The sequence below is a fragment of the Ranitomeya variabilis genome, chromosome 4, assembly GCF_051348905.1.
Source record: "Ranitomeya variabilis isolate aRanVar5 chromosome 4, aRanVar5.hap1, whole genome shotgun sequence".
Taxonomy (NCBI): Eukaryota; Metazoa; Chordata; class Amphibia; order Anura; family Dendrobatidae; genus Ranitomeya; species Ranitomeya variabilis.
In genome coordinates, this window is record NC_135235.1 from 633,003,935 (window position 1) to 633,027,417 (window position 23,483).

At 45.7% G+C, this 23,483-nt stretch overlaps 1 protein-coding gene across 1 annotated transcript in view; it reads right to left on the reverse strand.

Annotated features, from left to right (window-relative positions):
- Positions 1-22,516, reverse strand: part of LOC143768150 (uncharacterized) — a 94,149-nt gene extending 71,633 nt beyond the window's left edge. The window contains exons 1-5 of the mRNA XM_077256837.1: positions 22,444-22,516; positions 8,339-8,487; positions 8,030-8,209; positions 7,836-7,956; positions 7,654-7,751 (exon numbers count right to left, since the gene is read on the reverse strand). Of these exons, the coding sequence (XP_077112952.1) occupies positions 7,654-7,751; positions 7,836-7,956; positions 8,030-8,209; positions 8,339-8,416 (477 nt within the window). The 5' untranslated portion in view covers positions 8,417-8,487; positions 22,444-22,516. The remainder of the gene's footprint in view (positions 1-7,653; positions 7,752-7,835; positions 7,957-8,029; positions 8,210-8,338; positions 8,488-22,443) is intronic.
- Between the last annotated feature and the right edge of the window lie 967 nt (positions 22,517-23,483).

Sequence of the window (23,483 nt, forward strand, 5' to 3'; positions counted from 1 at the left end):
GAGCCTAGAATTCCTTTGCCTGAATTCTTCTCGGGGAATAGATCTCACTTTCAAAATTTTAAAAATAATTGCAAATTGTTTTTGTCCCTGAAGTCTCGCTCTGCCGGAGACCCTGCACAGCAGGTCAGGATTGTAATTTCCTTGCTCCGGGGCGACCCTCAAGACTGGGCTTTTGCATTGGCACCAGGGGATCCTGCGTTGCTCAATGTGGATGCGTTTTTTCTGGCCTTGGGGTTGCTTTATGAGGAACCTCATTTAGAGCTTCAGGCGGAAAAGGCCTTGATGTCCTTGTCTCAGGGGCAAGATGAAGCTGAAATATACTGCCAAAAATTCCGCAAATGGTCTGTGCTTACTCAGTGGAATGAGTGCGCCCTGGCGGCGATTTTCAGAGAAGGTCTCTCTGATGCCATTAAGGATGTTATGGTGGGGTTCCCTGTGCCTGCGAGTCTGAATGAGTCCATGACGATGGCTATTCAGATCGATAGGCGTCTGCGGGAGCGCAAACCTGTGCACCATTTGGCGGTGTCTACTGAGAAAACGCCAGAAAATATGCAATGTGATAGAATTCTGTCCAGAAGCGAGCGGCAGAATTTTAGACGAAAAAATGGGTTGTGCTTCTATTGTGGTGATTCAACTCATGTTATATCAGCATGCTTTAAGCGTACTAAGAAGCCTGACAAGTCTGTTTCAATTAGCACTTTACAGTCTAAGTTTATTCTATCTGTGACCCTGATTTGTTCTTTGTCATCTATTACCGCGGACGCCTATGTCGACTCTGGCGCTGCTTTGAGTCTTATGGATTGGTCCTTTGCCAAACGCTGTGGGTATGATTTGGAGCCACTGGAGGCTCCGATACCTCTGAAAGGGATTGACTCCACCCCATTGGCTAGTAATAAACCACAATACTGGACACAAGTGACTATGCGTGTTAATCCGGATCACCAGGAGGTTATTCGCTTTCTGGTGCTGTATAATCTACATGATGTTTTGGTGCTGGGATTGCCATGGCTGCAATCTCATAACCAAGTCCTCGACTGGAGAGCTATGTCTGTGTTAAGCTGGGGATGTAAAGGAACTCATGGGGACGTACCTTTGGTTTCCATTTCATCATCTATTCCCTCTGAGATTCCTGAATTCTTGTCTGACTTTCGTGACGTTTTTGAAGAACCCAAGGTTGGTTCACTACCTCCGCACCGGGAGTGCGATTGTGCCATAGACTTGATTCCGGGTAGTAAATACCCTAAGGGTCGTTTATTTAATCTGTCTGTGCCTGAACACGCTGCTATGCGAGAATATATAAAGGAGTCCTTGGAAAAGGGACATATTCGTCCTTCGTCATCTCCCTTAGGAGCCGGTTTTTTCTTTGTGTCTAAGAAAGACGGCTCTTTGAGGCCGTGTATTGATTATCGACTTTTGAATAAAATCACGGTTAAATATCAATATCCGTTACCACTGCTTACTGATTTGTTTGCTCGTATAAAGGGGGCCAAGTGGTTCTCTAAGATTGATCTCCGTGGGGCGTATAATTTGGTGCGAATCAAGCAGGGGGATGAGTGGAAAACCGCATTTAATACGCCCGAGGGCCATTTTGAGTATTTGGTGATGCCTTTTGGTCTTTCAAATGCCCCTTCAGTCTTCCAGTCCTTTATGCATGACATTTTCCGCGATTATTTGGATAAATTTATGATTGTTTATCTGGATGATATTCTGATTTTTTCGGATGACTGGGACTCTCATGTCCAGCAGGTCAGGAGGGTTTTTCAGGTTTTGCGGTCTAATTCCTTGTGTGTAAAGGGTTCTAAGTGTGTTTTTGGGGTTCAAAAGATTTCTTTCTTGGGATACATTTTTTCCCCCTCTTCCATCGAGATGGATCCTGTCAAGGTTCAGGCTATTGGTGATTGGACGCAACCCTCTTCTCTTAAGAGTCTTCAGAAATTTTTGGGCTTTGCTAACTTTTATCGTCGATTTATTGCTGGTTTTTCTGATGTTGTAAAACCATTGACTGATTTGACTAAGAAGGGTGCTGATGTTGCTGATTGGTCCCCTGATGCTGTGGAGGCCTTTCGGGAGCTCAAGCGCCGCTTTTCTTCCGCCCCAGTGTTGCGTCAGCCTGATGTTGCTCTTCCTTTTCAGGTTGAGGTCGACGCTTCTGAAATCGGAGCTGGGGCGGTGTTGTCGCAGAGAAGTTCCGACTGCTCCGTGATGAGACCTTGTGCTTTTTTTTCCCGTAAATTTTCGCCCGCCGAGCGGAATTATGATATTGGGAATCGGGAGCTTTTGGCCATGAAGTGGGCTTTTGAGGAGTGGCGTCACTGGCTTGAGGGGGCCAGACATCAGGTGGTGGTATTGACTGACCACAAAAATTTAATTTACCTTGAGTCTGCCAGGCGCCTGAATCCTAGACAGGCGCGCTGGTCGTTGTTTTTCTCTCGGTTTAATTTTGTGGTGTCGTACCTACCGGGTTCTAAGAATGTTAAGGCGGATGCCCTTTCTAGGAGTTTTGAGCCTGACTCCCCTGGTAATTCTGAGCCCACAGGTATCCTTAAAGATGGAGTGATATTGTCTGCCGTTTCTCCAGACCTGCGGCGGGCCTTGCAGGAGTTTCAGGCGGATAGACCTGATCGTTGCCCACCTGGTAGACTGTTTGTTCCTGATGATTGGACCAGTAGAGTCATCTCTGAGGTTCATTCTTCTGCGTTGGCAGGTCATCCTGGAATCTTTGGTACCAGGGATTTGGTGGCAAGGTCCTTCTGGTGGCCTTCCCTGTCACGAGATGTGCGAGGCTTTGTGCAGTCTTGTGACGTTTGTGCTCGGGCCAAGCCTTGTTGTTCTCGGGCTAGTGGATTGTTATTGCCCTTGCCTATCCCGAAGAGACCTTGGACGCACATCTCGATGGATTTTATTTCGGATCTGCCTGTTTCTCAGAAGATGTCTGTCATCTGGGTGGTGTGTGACCGTTTCTCTAAGATGGTCCATCTGGTTCCCTTGCCTAAGTTGCCTTCTTCTTCCGAGTTGGTTCCTCTGTTTTTTCAAAATGTTGTTCGTTTGCATGGTATTCCTGAGAATATCGTTTCTGACAGAGGGACCCAATTCGTGTCTAGATTTTGGCGGGCATTCTGTGCTAGGATGGGCATAGATTTGTCTTTTTCGTCTGCTTTCCATCCTCAGACTAATGGCCAGACCGAGCGGACTAATCAGACCTTGGAGACATATTTGAGGTGTTTTGTGTCTGCGGATCAGGATGATTGGGTTGGTTTTTTTGCCTTTGGCGGAGTTCGCCCTCAATAATCGGGCCAGCTCTGCCACCTTGGTGTCCCCGTTTTTCTGTAATTTGGGGTTTCATCCTCGATTTTCCTCCGGTCAAGTGGAATCTTCGGATTGTCCTGGAGTGGATGCTGTGGTGGAGAGGTTGCATCAGATTTGGGGGCAGGTGGTGGACAATTTGAAGTTGTCCCAGGAGAAGACTCAGCTTTTTGCCAACCGCCGTCGTCGTGTTGGTCCTCGGCTTTGTGTTGGGGACTTGGTGTGGTTGTCTTCTCGTTTTGTCCCTATGAGGGTTTCTTCTCCTAAGTTTAAGCCTCGGTTCATCGGCCCGTACAAGATATTGGAGATTCTTAACCCTGTGTCCTTCCGTTTGGACCTCCCTGCATCCTTTTCGATTCATAATGTTTTTCATCGGTCATTGTTGCGCAGGTATGAGGTACCGGTTGTGCCTTCCGTTGAGCCTCCTGCTCCGGTGTTGGTTGAGGGTGAGTTGGAGTACGTTGTGGAAAAGATCTTAGACTCTCGTGTTTCCAGACGGAGACTCCAGTATCTGGTCAAATGGAAGGGATACGGTCAGGAGGATAATTCTTGGGTCACTGCCTCTGATGTTCATGCCTCCGATTTTGTCCGTGCCTTTCATAGGGCTCATCCTGATCGCCCTGGTGGTTCTGGTGAGGGTTCGGTGCCCCCTCCTTGAGGGGGGGGTACTGTTGTGAAATTGGATTCTGGGCTCCCCCGGTGGCCACTTGTGGAATTGAACTTGTGTGCATCATCCCCTCTGTTCACCTGCTCCTATCAGGATGTGGGAGTCGCTATATAACCTTGCTCCTCTGTCACTTTCTTGCCGGTCAACAATGTAATCAGAAGCCTTCTGTGCTTGTTCCTGCTACTAGACAACTCCCAGCTAAGTTGGACTTTTGTCCTTGTGTGTTTTTGCATTTTGTTCCTGTTCACAGCTGCTGTTTCGTTACTGTGTCTGGAAAGCTCTTGTGATCGGAAATTGCCACTCTGGTGTTATGAGTTAATGCTAGAGTCTTAAAGGAATTTCTGGATGGTGTTTTGATAGGGTTTTCTGCTGACCATGAAAGTGTCCTTTCTGTCTTCCTGCTATCTAGAAAGCGGACCTCGATTTTGCTAAACCTATTTTCATACTACGTTTGTCATTTCATCTCAAATCACCGCCAATATATGTGGGGGGCCTCTGTCTGCCTTTTGGGAAAATTTCTCTAGAGGTGAGCCAGGACTGTCTTTTCCTCTGCTAGGATTAGGTAGTTCTCCGGCTGGCGCTGGGCATCTAGGGTTAAAAAACGTAGGCATGCTACCCGGCCACTTCTAGTTGTGCGGCAGGTTTAGTTCATGGTCAGTATAGTTTCCATCTTCCAAGAGCTAGTTCTCATATATGCTGGGCTATGTTCTCTCGCCATTGAGAATCATGACAGCTATCACAGCCTCTTGCAGCGGCATGCTATTCCATCCGGTTTGCGTTTAGTTGGACCATCATTTACTTTTCAACGGGACAATGACCCCAAATACACCTCCAGGCTGTGTTAGAGCTATTTGACCAAGAAGGAGAGTGATGGGGTGCTATGCCAGATGACCTGGCCTCCACAGTCACCAGACCTGAACCCAATCGAGATGGTTTGGGGTGAGCTGGACCGCAGAGTGAAGGCAAAAGGGCCAACAAGTGCTAAGCATCTCTGGGAACTCCTTCAAGATTGTTGGAAGACCATTCCCGGTGACTACCTCTTGAAGCTCATCAAGAGAATGCCAAGAGTGTGCAAAGTAGTCATCAAAGCAAAAGGTGGCTACTTTGAAGAACCTAGAATAGAAGACATAATTTCAGTTGTTTCACACTTTCTTGTTAAGTATATAATTCCACATGTGTTAATTCAAAGTTTTGATGCCTTCAGTGAGAATTTACAATTTTCATAGTCATGAAAATACAGGAAAATCTTTAAATGAGGTGTGTCCAAACTTTTGGTCTCTACTGTCTATCTATCTATCTATCTATCTATCTATCTATCTATCTATCTATCATACACATACACACATATCTGGGTGATCTGATGATCTATAAAGTAAAACATTTGCTGACATTACCAACAACTCCTCTCCTCGGGTAGCCATTTCACTGATGTCGTTATAAGACACCTCTACCCCTACCCATACAACCGATACATTGGAGGCATTTTATCATTAATTATTTTTAAAGCACCATTATTTTCAGGGTGCTGTACATGTGACAATTCAGCTAAGGAACTAGAATAATCTATTCTGCCACTAATTGACCAATAGGCGAAAATATGCACTACAGCATGGTCAGCCTCAATGAATACTAAAACATAACATTTAATAAACCTTTAAAATACATAAACAGCATAAAGAAATCTAAGTGCTCAAAATAACCAGTGCTCAAGTAAAAAAGGGTTTTGGTTCAATCTCACCCATATGAGTATTTCCTTCTCATTTCGTTTTTTTTGGCTTATTCTTTAGAAATAAACCTCACCAGCAGGATGAAAAGATATATATATATATAGTTATGGAGGGGGATCTTAGGGTCTAAATCTCCTTGTCGTGCCCCTGTATATCTCCTGCCCTAACAAGGGCAGTACCCAAATGTCATCCTGCTTTAAAGGATACCCATGAAAAATGTAGCCTCCCTATAGCATGTATACTCCCAACGCGTTTCCTTCCCCCTTACGGGGAATTCATCAGGGGAAGTTTGGAATAGGCTCAAATAGTTGCCTGCAATGGCATATGCAACTTGAAAAAACCGACTGATGTTGCCGGTGCCCCTCAATCGGGAAAGTGCTCGGAGCACTTTCCCGATTGAGGGGCACCGGCAACATCAGTCGGTTTTTTCAAGTTTCATATGCCATTGCAGGCAACTATTTGAGCCTATTCCAAACTTCCCCTGATGAATTCCCCGTAAGGGGGAAGGAAACGCGTTGGGAGTATACATGCTATAGGGAGGCTACATTTTTCATGGGTATCCTTTAAAGCAGGATGACATTTGGGTACTGCCCTTGTTAGGGCAGGAGATATACAGGGGCACGACAAGGAGATTTAGACCCTAAGATCCCCCTCCATAACTATATATATATATATATATATCTTTTCTTCCTGCTGGTGCGGTTTATTTCTAAAGAATAAGCCGAAAAAAACGAAATGAGAAGGAAATACTCATATGGGTGAGATTGAACCAAAACCCTTTTTTACTTGAGCACTGGTTATTTTGAGCACTTAGATTTCTTTATGCTGTTTATGTATTTTAAAGGTTTATTAAATGTTATGTTTTAGTATTCATTGAGGCTGACCATGCTGTAGTGCTGTACATGTGAATGAAGGATTACATGCAAAACATGCAGTATATAGAGAAACTTTTAAGGGACAGAGGACCCTACCCACAAAGGCTTACCATCTACAGGGTATTGGGGAAAATGACAATAGATCAGGGAAGGAAGCAATCCATGACTAAACAACATGGGTCACGTAGTCATGGTATGGGTCATTATCCTTGTACCATAGAAAACAGTAGCCTTAAAGGGAACCTGTCACCCCCTGGCGTTTTTAACTAAAAGAGCCACCTTGTGCAGCACTAATGCTGCATTCTGTGACACATGACAGCAGAGTGCAACATAAATTTGAGTGATCAGATTTTAGAATGAGAAGATAGTCACAATCTTGTGCACTAATGCTGCATTCTGTGAAGGTGGCTCTTATTTTTGTTCTCCCTTCCAACGCTGCAATATTACTTTTTATAATTTGCCCGCCATACCTTTAGTCTGTCCGGCTGGCACTTATTTTCCTTGTGGACACAAACGCCTCCCAACCATGACTCCGCCTCTCCGTGCGCTGGGCGCCGCCTCCTCAGCCTTCATTAACGTCCCTGGCGCCTGCACTGTAAGTTCCTTTTTCGGGCATGCGCAGTCCACTCACATCACATAATAGGAACTTACAGCGCAGGCGCCGGGTACATTACTGAAGGCAGAGGAGGCAGCGCCCAGTGGAGCTGAGTGATGGCTGGGAGGCGTTTGTGTCCGGAGGGAAAAGACGTGCCCCCCGGACAGACTAAAGGTATGGCGGGCAAACTATAAAAAGTAATATTGCAGCGTTGGAAGGGACAACAAAAATAAGAGCCACCTTTACAGAATGCAGCATTAGTGCACAAGATTGTGACTATCTTCTCATTCTAAAATCTGATCACTCAAATTTATGTTGCACTCTGCTGTCATGTGTCTAATAAGTTTTAGATGGGAGTGTAGAAGTGTCTCTAATAAAGTAGCCAATCAGTGTATAATACTGGTGGATAAACGAAGACTGAACACAAGACCTTCACAGCTTCTACACATCATAGGGGAGATCTCATGACACCTTCTCTCCATCTACCTGATGATCCTGAGGAATATCGGGATTTTCTTGTTTACAGTCCTGTGAAAGAAGAGGACGGGGACATCTCTCTGGTGTTGTCCTCTCACTGGATAGAACTGAAAAGAAACACATACAGGGACTGAATTCATTCTTTACATACAGATAATTATAGGCCGTGTGTTTTTAGTCCTGTCTATTACCTGTTGATGTGAGGGGCTGGGGAACCTTCATGACGTCCTTATACAGATCTTTGTGTTCTTCTAAATACTCCCACTCCTCCATGGAGAAATAGATGGTGACATCCTGACACCTTATAGGAACCTGACACATACAATGATACCGTCATCCCCCGATCCCTCCATAGCGTTACTGTATAATGTCCCAGCAGTGTCACCTCTCCAGTCAGCAGCTCAATCATCTTGTAGGTGAGTTCTAGGATCTTCTGGTCATTGATGTCCTCATGTATCAGGGGGTGAGGTGGAGGCCCCGTTATTAGGCTCAGGGGTCTTCCCCATCTCTCAGACACAGGGGCCTGACAGCGCTCACTAGAGGTCTTCTTCACTACTGTGTAATCCTGGTTATGGAGAGACACATTAATAAACCTCACTACAGACATTTCCAGAGTCCTCACCTCTCCAGTTCTGTCCATCTGTTATTCCCATAGATAAGTACAATCTAATGTAGCATCATGGGCATCTCTCACCTCTCCAGTAAGCCCGAAAAGGATCTCTAGGTTGAGGTGTAATATCCTCTCCGCCATCTTGTCCTTGTCCCTATCCATCCTTGACAGTCAGTCAGGAAAATTGTCTTATATAGAAGATCTCCACTGAAAGGATCCAATATTGTAGGTACCTAAATAGGGAGAAGATGACAATGTAACATCATAAAGATCCCATGTAAGAAATCTAGGGTTGATTGATTAGCTTTGGATATATGTTATCCGAATAACTATAGCGCTTCCCAAATAGCTGCATCGGGAACTCGGATACCTGGAGCGATCCCGATAATCAGCTGTTCCGAGCCGCAGCTCAGGGGCTGGCTGGCAATTTTCAGCCTGGGGGGCAATCACAAGGCAGTGGCCCTCGAGTTGCGGTGGCCCTCCTTTTCCCTGCTTATATCTGGGCACTGCATTAAAGTAGCAGAGATAACAGGCTTTAAAAACAGGCTGGAACACAGATATGGGAACTGAACGGAGCTTGCTGCATAGATATGGGAGCAGAATCGAGCTTACTCCAGAGATATGGGAACAGAACGGAGCTTACTACAGAGATATGTGAGCAGAACAGAGCTTACTACAGAAATATGGGAGCAGAACCGAACTCACTAGATTCAGAGATATGGGAGTCGAACCGAGCTTACTGCAAAGATATGGGAGCAGAACCGAGCTTACTACAGAGATATGGGAGCAGAACCGAGCAAACAGCAAGGATATGGGAGCAGAACCAAGCTTACTACAGAGATATGGGAGCAGAACAGGGCTTACTACAGAGATATGTCAGCAGAAACGAGCTTACTACAGAGATAAGGGAAACAGAACCAAGCTTACTACAGAGCTAGGGGAACAGAACCGAGCTTACTACAGAGATATGGGAGCAGAACCGAGCTTACTGCAAAGATATGGGAGCAGAACCAAGCTTACTACAGACATATGGGAGCAGAACACAGCTTACTACAGAGATAAGGAAGCAGAAACAAGCTTACTACAGAGATATGGGAACAGAACCGAGCTTACTACAGAGATATGGACGCAGAACCGAGCTTACTGCAAAGATATGGCAGAAGAACCAAGCTTACTACAGAGATATGGGAGCAGAACCGAGCTTAGTGCAGAGAAATGGGAGCAGAACCGAGCTTACTGCCGAGATATGGGAACAGAATCGACCTTACTACAGAGATATGGGAGCAGAACCAAACTTACTACAGAGATATGGGAGCAGAACCTAGCATACTACAGAGATAAGGGAGCAGAACTGAGCTTACTACAGAGATAAGGGAGCAGAACCAAGCTTACTACAGAGATATGGGAGCAGAACCGAGCTTACTACAGAGATATGGGAGCAGAACCGAGCTTAGTGCAGAGAAATGGGAGCAGAACCGAGCTTACTACAGAGATATGGGAGCAGAACCGAGCTTACTACAGAGATAAGGGAGCAGAACCGAGCTTAATAAGTCTACTACATGGAACCAAGTCTGCTACATAGAAACTGGAGCAGAACTGAGATTACGACATACATACAGTACCATAATCTAGATTACTACATTGATAGAGTACCAGAACCAAGCTTACTGCTTAGATATGGTGCCATAACGGAGCTTACTTACAAACATACACACAACAATACAGCTATACAGTGCCTAGTACTATCTCCACTACACAGAGAATACATAATATTATAATATCACCATTACTTCTACATGAAACTACATTCTATACAAAGACCAATGATGCCACCATACACTCCCTGACAGAAGTTATGTCGCTTATCCATGTTATGTAAATAAAAGCTTATAACCTGATGTTAAATTCATCCATTGGTTGTATAAGTTATTCTTTTGAAAGCTGAAACCCTCCAAAATGTGATTTAGGTTAAGAAAATAAATTATCAAAGCAGAAATATTGATCAGTTAATGGACACAGAATGGTCAGATTTTGGCAAGACAAAATTTTTGTTGCCCACAGACAAATAATTAACTTAAAATACAAATATATGTTGCATAACATTGGTGAATGAAGTTGTGGTGCTCATCTAGATTCTTTGGTTTTGTCTTCCAAGCTTCCTCTTTCATCCTTCCCCAAACATGCTCAATGATGTTCATGTCTGGTGACTGGGCTGGCCAGTCCTTGAGCACCTTGATCTTTTTTGCCTGGAGGAACTTTATTGTAGAGATGGATGTATGAGATGGAGCACCGTCCTGCTGCAGAATTTGACCCCTTTTATGATTTGGAATATAAGAGGTAGCTAATACTTCTTGATATTTTAGGCTATTGATATTGTCTTCCACCTTGCAAATGTTTCGCACACCCCCATACTGAATGTAACCCCAGACCATGATCTTTCAACCACCGAATTTAACTGTCTTCTGGGTGTATTTTGGATCCATACTGGCTCCAGTAAGTCTCCTGCAGTGTTTGTTCCAGCTAAGATAGTGATATACAGAGAAGGCAGAAAGTCCCAGCAGTGCAATATAAGCTCTATTGTAATCTAAATGTTTGCCTATGGAAGATCCTGTCCAGTAGTGTGAACCTGCAGTGTCTGTTATGACAAGCGGCGCTCCCGCGCCTTGCTAACGATCGGCGTGTCACGTGCGGTGAATTTAACTTTTACTAGTTGACACAGGGACTTGAGGTGACCAGACCTGTTGGAGCTCTGCTGCTGTGGAAGAGGGGCTTGCTTTGGATTTTCTAACCAACAAACACTCCTCCTGAGCAGTTGTGTTGTGGGGTCTGCCGGACCTGTGCTTGTCAAACACATCTCCAGTCTCTTCAAATCTTTTTTTAATTCTTTGTACTTGACACTGAGACACATTAAAGGTGCCCGCCACCTCTGCAGTGGATCTGGTCTTCAGCCTCTTGATAATCCAGGCTTTGGTTGCCCGGTGGATTTTTGGCATGTTGTCAAGAGCTCAAGTTGCAGTTCAAGTGAAGGTCTGGGGTGCTAGGTTTCTTTTTATACACACACACTAAATAACCGATCATTTACTGAGCACAGGTAAGGATGTAAACTAGGATTGGGTGCATTATATGACCAGGCGACAAAACTTTTGTCTTGCTAAAATCTGACCATTCTGTGTCCATTAACTGATCAATATTTCTGCATTGATGTAAATTTATTTTCTTAACCTAAACCACATTTTGGAAGGTTTCAGCTTTCAAAAGAATAATTTATACAACCAATGCATGAATTCAACATCAGGTTATAAGCTTTTATTTACATAACATGGATAAGCGACATTATTTCTGTCAGGGAGTGTACAACTTTTACTACTAGTATACTACAATACTGATCATTAATTTAAAAAAAAAGCACAACACTAAGTGCCATTGTATACAGGAACTCTGTATTTACGGTCAGTGTAAAGATACTACAGTGATCACTGGTGACGTTATACACAGGAGATCTGTATAAGGTGTCAGTGTACAGGTAATACAGTGATCACCACTGCCAGTGACATTATACACAGGAGCTTTGTATATAGTATACAGTGTATAGTGTCAGTGTACAGGTAATACACTGACTCACTAGTGACGTCTCTAGCTGAAGTCCTTCATCTTTGCTTTTCACTTTCATCCAGCACAGACTGCCATCACTTCTTCCAGTCAGGACTCATCTCTGCATAACATAACACAGTTGCCTAGAGCACGGCTTCCAGACCACATTCCCCACTTTTTCCCTTTCTTTTACACCATGTTCCAAATTATTATGCAAATTATATTTTTCTCTGATTTTCCTAAATGGTCGGTGCAAATGACAGTCAGTCTAATAAAAGTCATCACCCGTTAGAGTATACATCGAATTTTATTGGAGAAACCTCCCAATGATAACAGTATAATCTCCAAAATGAATAAAAACTCAAAATGCACTGTTCCAAATTATTAGGCACAGTAGAATTTCTAAACATTTGATCTGTTTTAAAGAACTGAAAATGCTAATTTGTGGAATTTGCAGCATTAGGAGGTCACATTCACTGAACAAAAAAGCTATTTAAAGGGCCACTGTCACCCCCCCCCCCAGCCGTTATAAACTAAAAGAGCCACCTTGTGCAGCAGTAATGCTGCAGTCTAACAAGGTGGCTCTTTTAGTTTTTGATTCATTTATTAGCTCAATAAAGCGTTTTATAAATTGGCCACACATACCAGATATTATACCTGGAGGCGGTCCGAAGCGTCCTGTATGAATCCCCCAACTGCCGTCACTCTTCTCTTCAGGGCCGATGGTACCCGCCCCCTTCGCGTTGTTGCTTCTTAAATCCGGCGCCTGCGCTGTGCGTGCCTGCCTGGGGCCTGCGCAGTCTTCATTATCAGTAGCAGCTCAGATGCAGGGTGCCTGACTGCGCAGGTGCGGGCAGTGCGGCCGCCCTGTTACTGAATCCCCGCCCCGCACTGTGTTATTCATTATGCACAGTGCGGGGCTGGCATTCCTGGGCATGCGCACTGCGCTTGTCAGACGCTCCCCCGGTCCCCCGCCTTCCAGCGTTGTTCTTTGTGGCTGTTCCAAACGTCGGCAATGAAACCTGTATATTCGGGCAATGCTGGAAGGCGGGGGACCGTCTGACAAGCGCAGTGCGCATGCCCAGGAATGCCAGCCCCGCACTGTGCATAATGAATAACACAGTGCGGGGCGGGGATTCAGTAACAGGGCGGCCGCACTGCCCGCACCTGCGCAGTCAGGCACCCTGCATCTGAGCTGCTACTGATGAAGACTGCGCAGGCCCCAGGCAGGCACGCACAGCGCAGGCGCCGGATTTAAGAAGCAACAACGCGAAGGGGGCGGGTACCATCGGCCCTGAAGAGAAGAGTGACGGCAGTTGGGGGATTCATACAGGACGCTTCGGACCGCCTCCAGGTATAATATCTGGTATGTGTGGCCAATTTATAAAACGCTTTATTGAGCTAATAAATGAATCAAAAACTAAAAGAGCCACCTTGTTAGACTGCAGCATTACTGCTGCACAAGGTGGCTCTTTTAGTTTATAACGGCTGGAGGGGGTGACAGTGGCCCTTTAACCCCTTCATGACCCAGCCTATTTTGGCCTTAATGACCTTGCCGTTTTTTGAAATTCTGGCCAGTGTCCCTTTATGAGGTAATAACTCAGGAACGCTTCAACGGATCCTAGCGATTCTGAGATTGTTTTTTCGTGACATATTGGGCTTCATGTTAGTGGTAAATGTAGGTCGATAATTTCTGAGTTTATTTGTGAAAAAAACGGAAATTTGGCAAAAAATTTGAAAATTTCGCAATTTTCACATTTTGAATTTTTATTCTGTTAAACCAGAGAGTTATGTGACACAAAATAGTTAATAAATAACGTTTCCCATATGTCTACTTTACATCAGCACAATTTTGGAAACAATTTTTTTTTTTGCTAGGAAGTTATAAGGGTTAAAATTTGACCAGTGATTTCTCATTTTTACAACAAAATTTACAAAACCATTTTTTTTAGGGACCACCTCACATTTGAAGTCATTTTGAGGGTTTTATATGGCTGAAAATACCCAAAAGTGACACCATTCTAAAAACTGCACCCCTCAAGGTGCTCAAAACCACATTCAAGAAGTTTATTAACCCTTCAGGTGTTTCACAGCAGCAGAAGCAACATGGAAGTAAAAAATGAACATTTAACTTTTTAGTCACAAAAATGATCTTTTAGCAACAATTTTTTTATTTTCCCAGCGGTAAAAGGAGAAACTGGACCATGGACGTTGTTGTCCAATTTGTCCTGAGTACGCTGATACCTCATATGTGGGGGTAAACCACTGTTTGGGCGCACGGCAGGGCTCGGAAGGGAAGGAGCGCCATTTGACTTTTTGAATGAAAAATTGGCTCCAATCTTTAGCGGACACCATGTCACGTTTGGAGAGCCCCCGTGTGCCTAAACATTGGAGCTCCCCCACAAGTGACCCCATTTTGGAAACTAGACCCCCCAAGGAACTTATCTAGAAGCATAGTGAGCACTTTAAACCCCCAGGTGCTTCACAAATTGATCCGTAAAAATGAAAAAGTACTTTTTTTTCACAAAAAAATTATTTTAGCCTCAATTTTTTCATTTTCACATGGGCAACAGGATAAAATGGATCCTAAATTTTTTTGGGCAATTTCTCCTGAGTACACCAATACCTCACATGTGGGGGTAAACCACTGTTTGGGCACATGGTAAGGCTCGGAAGGGAAGGAGCGCCATTTGACTTTTTGAATGAAAAATTATCTCCATCGTTAGCGGACACCATGTCGCGTTTGGAAAGCCCCTGTGTGCCTAAACATTGGAGCTCCTCCACAAGTGACCCCATTTTGGAAACTAGACCCCCCAAGGAACTCATCTAGAGGCATAGTGAGCACTTTAAACCCCCAGGTGCTTCACAAATTGATCCGCAAAAATGAAAAAGTACTTTTTTTTCACACAAAATTTCTTTTAGCCTCAATTCTTTCATTTTCACATGGGCAACAGGATAAAATGGATCCTAAAATTTGTTGGGCAATTTCTCCTGAGTATGCCGATACCTCATATGTGGGGGTAAACCACTGTTTGGGTGCACGGCAAGGCTCGGAAGGGGAGGCGTGCCATTTGACTTTTTGAATGGAAAATTAGCTCCAATCGTTAGCGGACACCATGTCGCGTTTGGAGAGCCCCTGTGTGCCTAAACATTGGAGCTCCCCTACAAGTGACCCCATTTTGGAAACTAGACCCCCCAAGGAACTTATCTAGATGCATAGTGAGCACTTATAACCCCCAGGTGCTTCACAGAAGTTTATAACGCAGAGCCGTGAAAATAAAAAAATAATTTTTCTTTCCTCAAAAATGATTTTTAGCCCAGAATTTTTTATTTTCCCAAGGGTAATAGGAGAAATTGGATCCCAAATGTTGTTGTGCAGTTTGTCCTGAGTACGATGATACCCCATATGTGGGGGTAAACCACTGTTTGGGCGCACGGCAGGGCTCGGAAGGGAAGGCACGCCATTTGGCTTTTTGAATGGAAAATTTGCTCCAATCATTAGCGGACACCATGTCGCGTTTGGAGAGCCCCTGTGTGCCTAAACATTGGAGCTCCCGCACAAGTGACCCCATTTTGGAAACTAGACCTCCCAAGGAACTAATCTAGATGTGTGGTGAGCACTTTGAACCCCCAAGTGCTTCACAGAAGTTTATAACGCAGAGCCGTGAAAATAAAAAATGTGTTTCCTTTCCTCAAAAATATTTTTTTAGCCCAGAATTTTTTTATTTTTGCAAGAGTAACAGGAGAAATTGGACCCCAAAAGTTGTTGTCCAGTTTCTCCTGAGTACGCTGATACCCCATATGTGGGGGTAAACCACTGTTTTGGCACACGTCGGGGTTCGGAAGGGAAGTAGTGACGTTTTGAAATGCAGACTTTGATGGAATGCTCTGCGGGCATCAGGTTGCGTTTGCAGAGCCCCTGATGTGCCTAAACAGTAGGAACTCCCCACAAGTGACTCCATTTTGGAAACTAGACCCCCAAGGGAACTTATCTAGATGTGTGGTGAGCACTTTGAACCCCCAAGTGCTTCACAGAAGTTTATAACACAGAGCCGTGAAAATAATAAATGTGTTTCCTTTCCTCAAAAATATTTTTTTAGCCCAGAATTTTTTATTTTTGCAAGAGTAACAGGAGAAATTCGACCCCAAAAGATGTTGTCCAGTTTCTCCTGAGTACGCTGATACCCCATATGTGGGGGTAAACCACTGTTTGGGCACATGCCGGGGCTCGGAAGGGAAGTAGTGACGTTTTAGAATGCAGACTTTGATGGAATGGTCTGCGGGCATCATGTTACGTTTGCAGAGCCCCTGATATGCCTAAACAGTAGAAACCCCCCACAAGTGACCCCATTTTGGAAACTAGACCCCCCAAGGAACTTATCTAGATGTGTGGTGAGCACGTTCAACCCCCAAGTGCTTCACAGAAGTTTACAACGCAGAGCCGTGAAAATAAAAAATCATTTTTCTTTCCTCAAAAAAGATGTTTTAGCAAGCAATTTTTTATTTTCACAAGGGTAACAGGAGAATTTGGACCCCAATATTTATTGCCCAGTTTGTTGTGAGTACGCTGATACCCCATATGTGGGGGTAAACCACTGTTTGGGCGCACGTCAGGGCTCGGAAGGGAAGTAGTGACATTTGAAATGCAGACTTTGATGGAATGGTCTGCGGGCGTCACATTGCATTTGCAGAGCCCCTGATGTGCCTAAACAGTAGAAACCCCCCACAAGTGACCCCATTTTGGAAACTAGACCCCCCAAGGAACTTATCTAGATGTGTGGTGAGCACGTTCAACCCCCAAGTGCTTCACAGAAGTTTACAACGCAGAGCCGTGAATATAAAAAATCATTTTTCTTTCCTCAAAAAAGATGTTTTAGCAAGCAATTTTTTATTTTCACAAGGGTAACAGGAGAATTTGGACCCCAATATTTGTTGCCCAGTTTGTTGTGAGTACGCTGATACCCCACATGTGGGGGTAAACCACTGTTTGGGCGCACGTCAGGGCTCGGAAGGGAAGTAGTGACATTTGAAATGCAGACTTTGATGGAATGGTCTGCGGGCGTCACATTGCATTTGCAGAGCCCCTGATGTGCCTAAACAGTAGAAACACCCAACAAGTGACCCCATTTTGGAAACTAGACCCCCGAAGGAACTTATCTAGATGTGTGGTGAGCACTTTCAACCCCCAAGTGCTTCACAGAAGTTTGTAACGCAGAGCCGTGAAAATAAAAAATAATTGTTCTTTCCTCAAAAATTATGTTTTAGCAAGTAATTTTTTATTTTTGCAAGGGTAACAGGAGAAATTGGACCCCAACAGTTGTTGCCCAGTTTGTCCTGAGTACGCTGGTACCCCAAATGTGGGGGTAAACCACTGTTTGGGCGCACGTCGGGGCTTGGAAGGGCGGGAGCACCATTTGACTTTTTGAACGCAAGATTGGCTGGAATCAATGGTGGCGCCATGTTGCGTTTGGAGACCCCTGATGTGCCTAAACAGTGGAAACCCCTCAATTCTAACTTCAACCCTAACCCCAACACACCCCTAACCACAACCCTAACCGCAACACACCCGTAACCCTAATTCCAACCCTAATCCTAACCCTAATCCCAACCGTAACCCTAATCCCAACCCTAACCACAACTGTAACCCCAACACACCCCTAACCCTATCCGTAACCCTAACCACAAGCCTAATCTTAACCCTATTTCAAACCCTAGCCCTAATTCCAACCCTAACTCTAATTCCAACCCTAACCCTAAGGCTATGTGCCCACGTTGCGGATTCGTGTGAGATTTTTCCGCACGATTTTTTAAAAATCTGCAGGTAAAAGGCACTGCGTTTTACCTGCGGATTTACAGCAGATTTCCAGTGTTTTTTTGTGCGGATTTCACCTGCGGATTCCTATTGAGGAACAGGTGTAAAACGCTGCGGAATCCGCACAAAGAATTGACAAGCTGCGGAAAATACAACGCAGCGTTTCTGCACGGAATTTTCCGCACCATGGGCACAGCGGATTTGGTTTTCCTTAGGTGTACATGGTACTGTAAACCTGATGGAAAACTGCTTCGAATTCGCAGCGGCCAATCCGCTGCGGATCCGCGGCCAATCCGCTGCGGATCCGCGGCCAATCCGCTACCGATCCGCTGCGGATCCGCGGCCAATCCGCTGCGGATCCGCGGCCAATCCGCTGCGGATCCGCGGCCAATCCGCTGCGGATCCGCGGACAATCCGCTACCGATCCGCTGCAGATCCGCGGCCAATCCGCTGCGGATCCGCTGCCAATCCGCTGCGGATCCGCGGCCGATCCGCTCTGTGTGCACATGCCAAAACCCTACCCCTAACCCTACCCGTAACCCTAACCCTACCCCTAGTTCTAACCCTAGTTCTAACCCTAACCCTAGTGGAAAAAAAAAAAAAAATTTATTTATTTTATTATTGTCCCTATGGGGGTGATAAAGGGGGGGGTTATTTATTATTTTTTTTATTTTGATCGCTGTGATAGAACCTACCACAGCGATCAAAATGTACTTGTAAGGAATCTGCCGACTGGCAGATTCGGCGGGCGCACTGAGCATGCGCCCGCCATTTTCCAAGATGGCGGCGCCCAGCGAGGAGACGGCCGGACACCGGGAGGATCGGTAAGTATGAAGGGGTGGTGGGGGGGTGGATCGGAGCACAGGGGGGGTGATCGGAGCACAGGGGGGGGGGGATCTGAGCAAGGAGGGAGCGGACAGGAGGACGGGGGAGCCGGCAGGCGGACGGAGGGGACCAGACCCCATAACGGAGGACTGGGGGGGCGATCGGTGGGTGTGGGGGGGGTCACTTTAGTATTTCCAGCCATGGCCGATGATATTGCAGCATCGGCCATGGCTGGATTGTAATATTTTACCAGTTTTTTAGGTGAAATATTACAAATCGCTCTGATTGGCAGTTTCACTTTCAACAGCCAATCAGAGCGATCGTAGCCACGGGGGGGGTGAAGCCACCCCCCCTGGGCTGAAGCACCACTCCCCCTGTCTCTGCAGATCGGGTAAAATGGGAGTTAACCCCTTCACCCGATCTGCAGGGACGCGATCCCTCCATGACGCATACGCTGCGTCATAGGTCGGGAAGGCACAGACTTTCATGACGCAGCGTATGCGTCAAAGGTCGTGAAGGGGTTAACTCCAAAACATCCTAACTGGCCAAGTCACATGTTACCATAGGGACCCTTCATTGATGTCACCTTCACAATTCTCGCCTCCATTTAACTTGTGAGTTTTTGGAGAGTTTCTGCTTGTATTTCTTTGCATGAAGTTGGAATAGCTTCCCAGAGCTGCTGTTTGGATGTGTACTGCCTCCCACCCTCATAGATCTTTTGCTTGATGATCCTCTAACGGTTCTCTATAGGGTTGAGGTCAGGGGAAGATGGTGGCCACACCATGAGTTTATCTCCTTTTATGCCCATAGCAGCCAATTACTCAGAGGTATTCATTGTCATGCATGAGATGGGGCATTGTCAGCATGAAGATGATTTTGCTCCTGAAGGTACAATTCTAATTTTTATACCATGGAAGAAAGTTGTCAGTCAGAAACTCTATATACTTTGCCGAGGTCATTTTCACACCTTCAGGTACCTTAAGGGGCCCTTCCAGCTGTTTCCCCATGATTCCAGCCCAAAACATTACTCCTCCACCTCCTTGCTGACGTCGCAGCCTTGTTGGGACATGGTGGCCATACACCAACCATCCACTACTCCATCCATCTGGACCACCCAGGGTTGCTCGACACTCATCAGTAAACAAGACTGTTTGGAAATTAGTCTTCATGTATGTGTGGGCCCAATGCAACCATTTCTGCTTGTGAACACTGTTTAGGGGTGGCCGAATAGTAGGTTTGTGCACCACAGCAAGCCTTTGAAGGATCCTACACCTTCAGGTTCAAGGGACTCCAGAGGCATTAGCAGCTTCAAATAACTGTTTGCTGCTTTGTAATGGTATTTTGGCAGCTGCTCTCTTTATCCAATGAATTTGTCTGGCAGAAATCTTCCTCATTATGCCTTTATCTGCATGAACTCTGTCTGTGCTCTGTTTCAGTCGCAAATTTCTTCACAGTATGATGATCACTTTTGACCAAGGCATTGCACTATTTAATGCTTTTCAGCAGCAGAGAGATCCTTTTTATTTCCCATATTGCTTGAAACCTGTGGTCTGCTTTATAATGTGGAACATCATTTTTAAGTAGTTTTTCTTTAATTAGAATCACCTGGAAAACTAACGATCACATGTGTTTAAGATTGATTTTAGTGATCCATTGAGCCCTGAGACACAATACCATCCACGAGTTTATTTGAAAAACAAAACAATTAAATCTTTATGACACTTAAATCCAATTTGCATAATAATTTGGAACATGGTGTACACTAGACATCTAAATACAGAGGAGCACCCACAAACAATATATAATTGGTTATTATGCAACCTCATAGATTGTAAGCTTGCGAGCAGGGCCCTCATTCCTTTTGGTATCTGTTGATCTACGTGTTTATTGTTATGCTTAATGTCCAGTCTGTACAAGTCCCCTCTAAAATGTAAAGTGTTGGCACTATAGAAATAAAATTATCATAATTATTATTATTAACTGACCATTCCAAATATAAATTATAATCCACCACTGTGCACCCACTAACTATAAATAGCCACTTTCCCCATTTAATATAGAAATTAATTAGCACCTGTACTCTTTCCCCCAATTCATTACCAGTCACTTCATCCTCAACGCCCCCCACTCTGTACCTACCACTCTAACCCTAACCCCGATTCATTATAGTTACATGCCCCTCCCGCCCCAATTCATTGTCATGTCTTTCTCTCTCACCCTCTATTCATTATCAACTGCTCTACCCCACATTCAATACATCATTTACTCCCCCACCCTTAAAATTCATTATTTGTTCTTCCCCTAGATCATCATTTGCTCTCCCCACCCTCTCTTCAATTGATCATTTGCTCTCCCCACCCCCACCTTCAATTAAATTGCTGTCCCCTGTCCCTCACACTGAATTTATCATTTTGCAGTCCCCCCACTTTAATTTGAAGTCCCCTTACTTCATTCATTGCAGTCCCCTATCACCCCCTCAATTCATCTGCAGTGCCCCTTCATCATTTGCAGCCCCCTATCCCCCTTCCATTTCATCATGAGCAGTCCCACATCACACACTTCATCATGTGCAGTCCTGCAGTCCCCTTCTCCCACTTCATCATGTGCAGTCCCCTTACCCCCCCCCACTTCATCATGTGCAGTCCCCTTACCCCCCACTTCATCATGAGCAGTCCCCCATCAGACACACTTCATCATGTGCAGTCCTGCAGTCCCCTTCTCCCACTTCATCATGTGCAGTTCCCTTACCCCCCACTTCATCATGTTCAGTCACCCTTACCCCCCACTTCATGTGCAGTCCATCTTACACTCCACTTTATCATTTGCAGTCCCCATTACCCCCCACTTCATGTGCAGATCACCTTACCCCCCACTTCATCATGTGCAGTCCCCTTTAACCCCCAATTCATCATGTGCAGTCCCCCTTACCCCCCAATTCATCATGTGCAGTCCCCCTTACCTCCACTTCATGTGCAGCCCCACTCCCCCTTCATCATGCGCAATCCCCCTTACCCCCACATCATCATGTGCTGCCCCATTCCATCATGTACATCCCGACTCTCCCCACTTCATCATGTGCAGTCTCCTTTATCCACTAAACTATCATGTGCAGCCACACTCCTCCTTCATCATGTGCAGCCCCACTCCATCATGTATAGCCCCACTCAACCTTCATCATGTGCAGCCCCACTTACCCCCTCACTCCATCATGTGCAGTCTCCTTTAACCCCCAAATTCCATCATATGCAGCCTCCTTACACCCCCCACTTCATAACTTGCAGTTACACACCATTAAATTTATTTTATAAAGAAAACAAAAAAGTTCTTCATACTTACCTCACCAGTCGCTCCCCTGCAGTGCCTCTCTGCTTCTAGCATCCGGGTCATGTCGGCGTGTGCGTGAGGACGCCATCGCGCATGCCCAACACCTAACCTGGAAGTATAGAGAACATGAAGGGAGCAGTAGCTGCACAGCTGTCAAGGTGACAGCTAAGCATAGCTGCTGGCCCCAGCGCAGACGTGTGCGCTAACTGTGATGGTGGCTGTGTCTGCTGCCGACCGCATCACAGTACAGCGGACATGGCTGCCCACAATTTGCTGTGTGGCTGTAGCCACCACCAGGCAGCCGGCCCTGAACAGCTGCTGGGGGAGCGGCCCGGGGGGCATTTGCCTCTTTGCCACCTGGGCCAGTCAGCCCCTGCCGCAGCTGCATGTGTCGCGACTGTGTAACAGTCACAACACACAGGCTCTCCATGCATAGACCTCCACCTGCAGAGGCACAAATTAGGTATATGGCTGTGACTGAATTCTAGTGATTGATAGGATGTGGTGATTTTCTCCGCTAGGATTTGGCTTTCTCATGTGGAGCCGGCTGTACCCTAATGTGCAGAGTCCCGGTGCCCCCCAGGACTGAGTCCTGTCCCCTCTATCACACAGTCCCTGCTCCCCCATTACCGCTCACCAGTGCAGACTTCTCCCCTCAGCTCTTACATGTCGCCATTTTCAACACAGAAAACCCTTCTCTTCCTACAAGCCCCCATCCTGCTCCTCCCCCCATGTGACTGATCACATGACTGTGAGGTCATCACAGGTCCTGGAAGCAGAACTACAAAGGGTCACAGAATAGAATGAGGGAAAAAATCTCCTCAGCAGCGGACAAATGTTTGTAACCCCCTAGCGCCCACCCCCCAGAAACAGACATTTCCCACTGCTTTCTGAAATGTCAGAGGGAGCATAAGGGCAGTGAGGGGCATTCAGCAGACCCCTGAGACTGCAGGGCAGAGACCCAAATCCGGGCCTGTCCGCTGTATCCGGGACGGTTGGGACCTATGGAGTTATTTGTGTTCATCATTCACAGTCGGAGCAGAGTGAACTTTCTCATGTTCCAGAATCTTCACATCTGGCGCTTTGTGTCTGTAAGGCCGTGAATATCGTGAATACTGTATTTTTTTTCCCTTTTCTGCACATTTTCCTCACCCAACTACCCTTCTCTGGTTATTGCACACTCGCTGTGGTTTTTTATACCTTGTGACAGAGTCATTGTCGATGTAAGTGAGTGGAGATACAGTATGTATAACAAAGATTGCTATCTTCTGTGATGTGAAAACCCAGAAGTTTATGTTATGTGCCAAGAGAGGTTAACCATCCATGACAGGGATCGGCTTGTAAGTGAGTGGTTGTTGGCAATGTCACAATCCTGGACACAGTCGCCCAGTGTCATATGTCCCCGGAACTAAAGGACTGCAACCAAGGGCGGAGTTGTTCCAATTACCCTTATGTGGACTGTCCACCCGGCAAGGAGCCGCAGTCGTGTGCCGTGTCATTTAATGATGCAATGGTACTTAGACTCGGGAAGTCTGATGAGCCTGATCACTGCTATCCTTCCTCACCAGTTGATCCCTGACAAATTATAGAATCATAGAATGGTAGAGTTGGAAGGGTCCTCCTGGGTCATCTGGTCCAACCCAATGCTCAAGGCAGGATTCACTAAATCATCCCAGA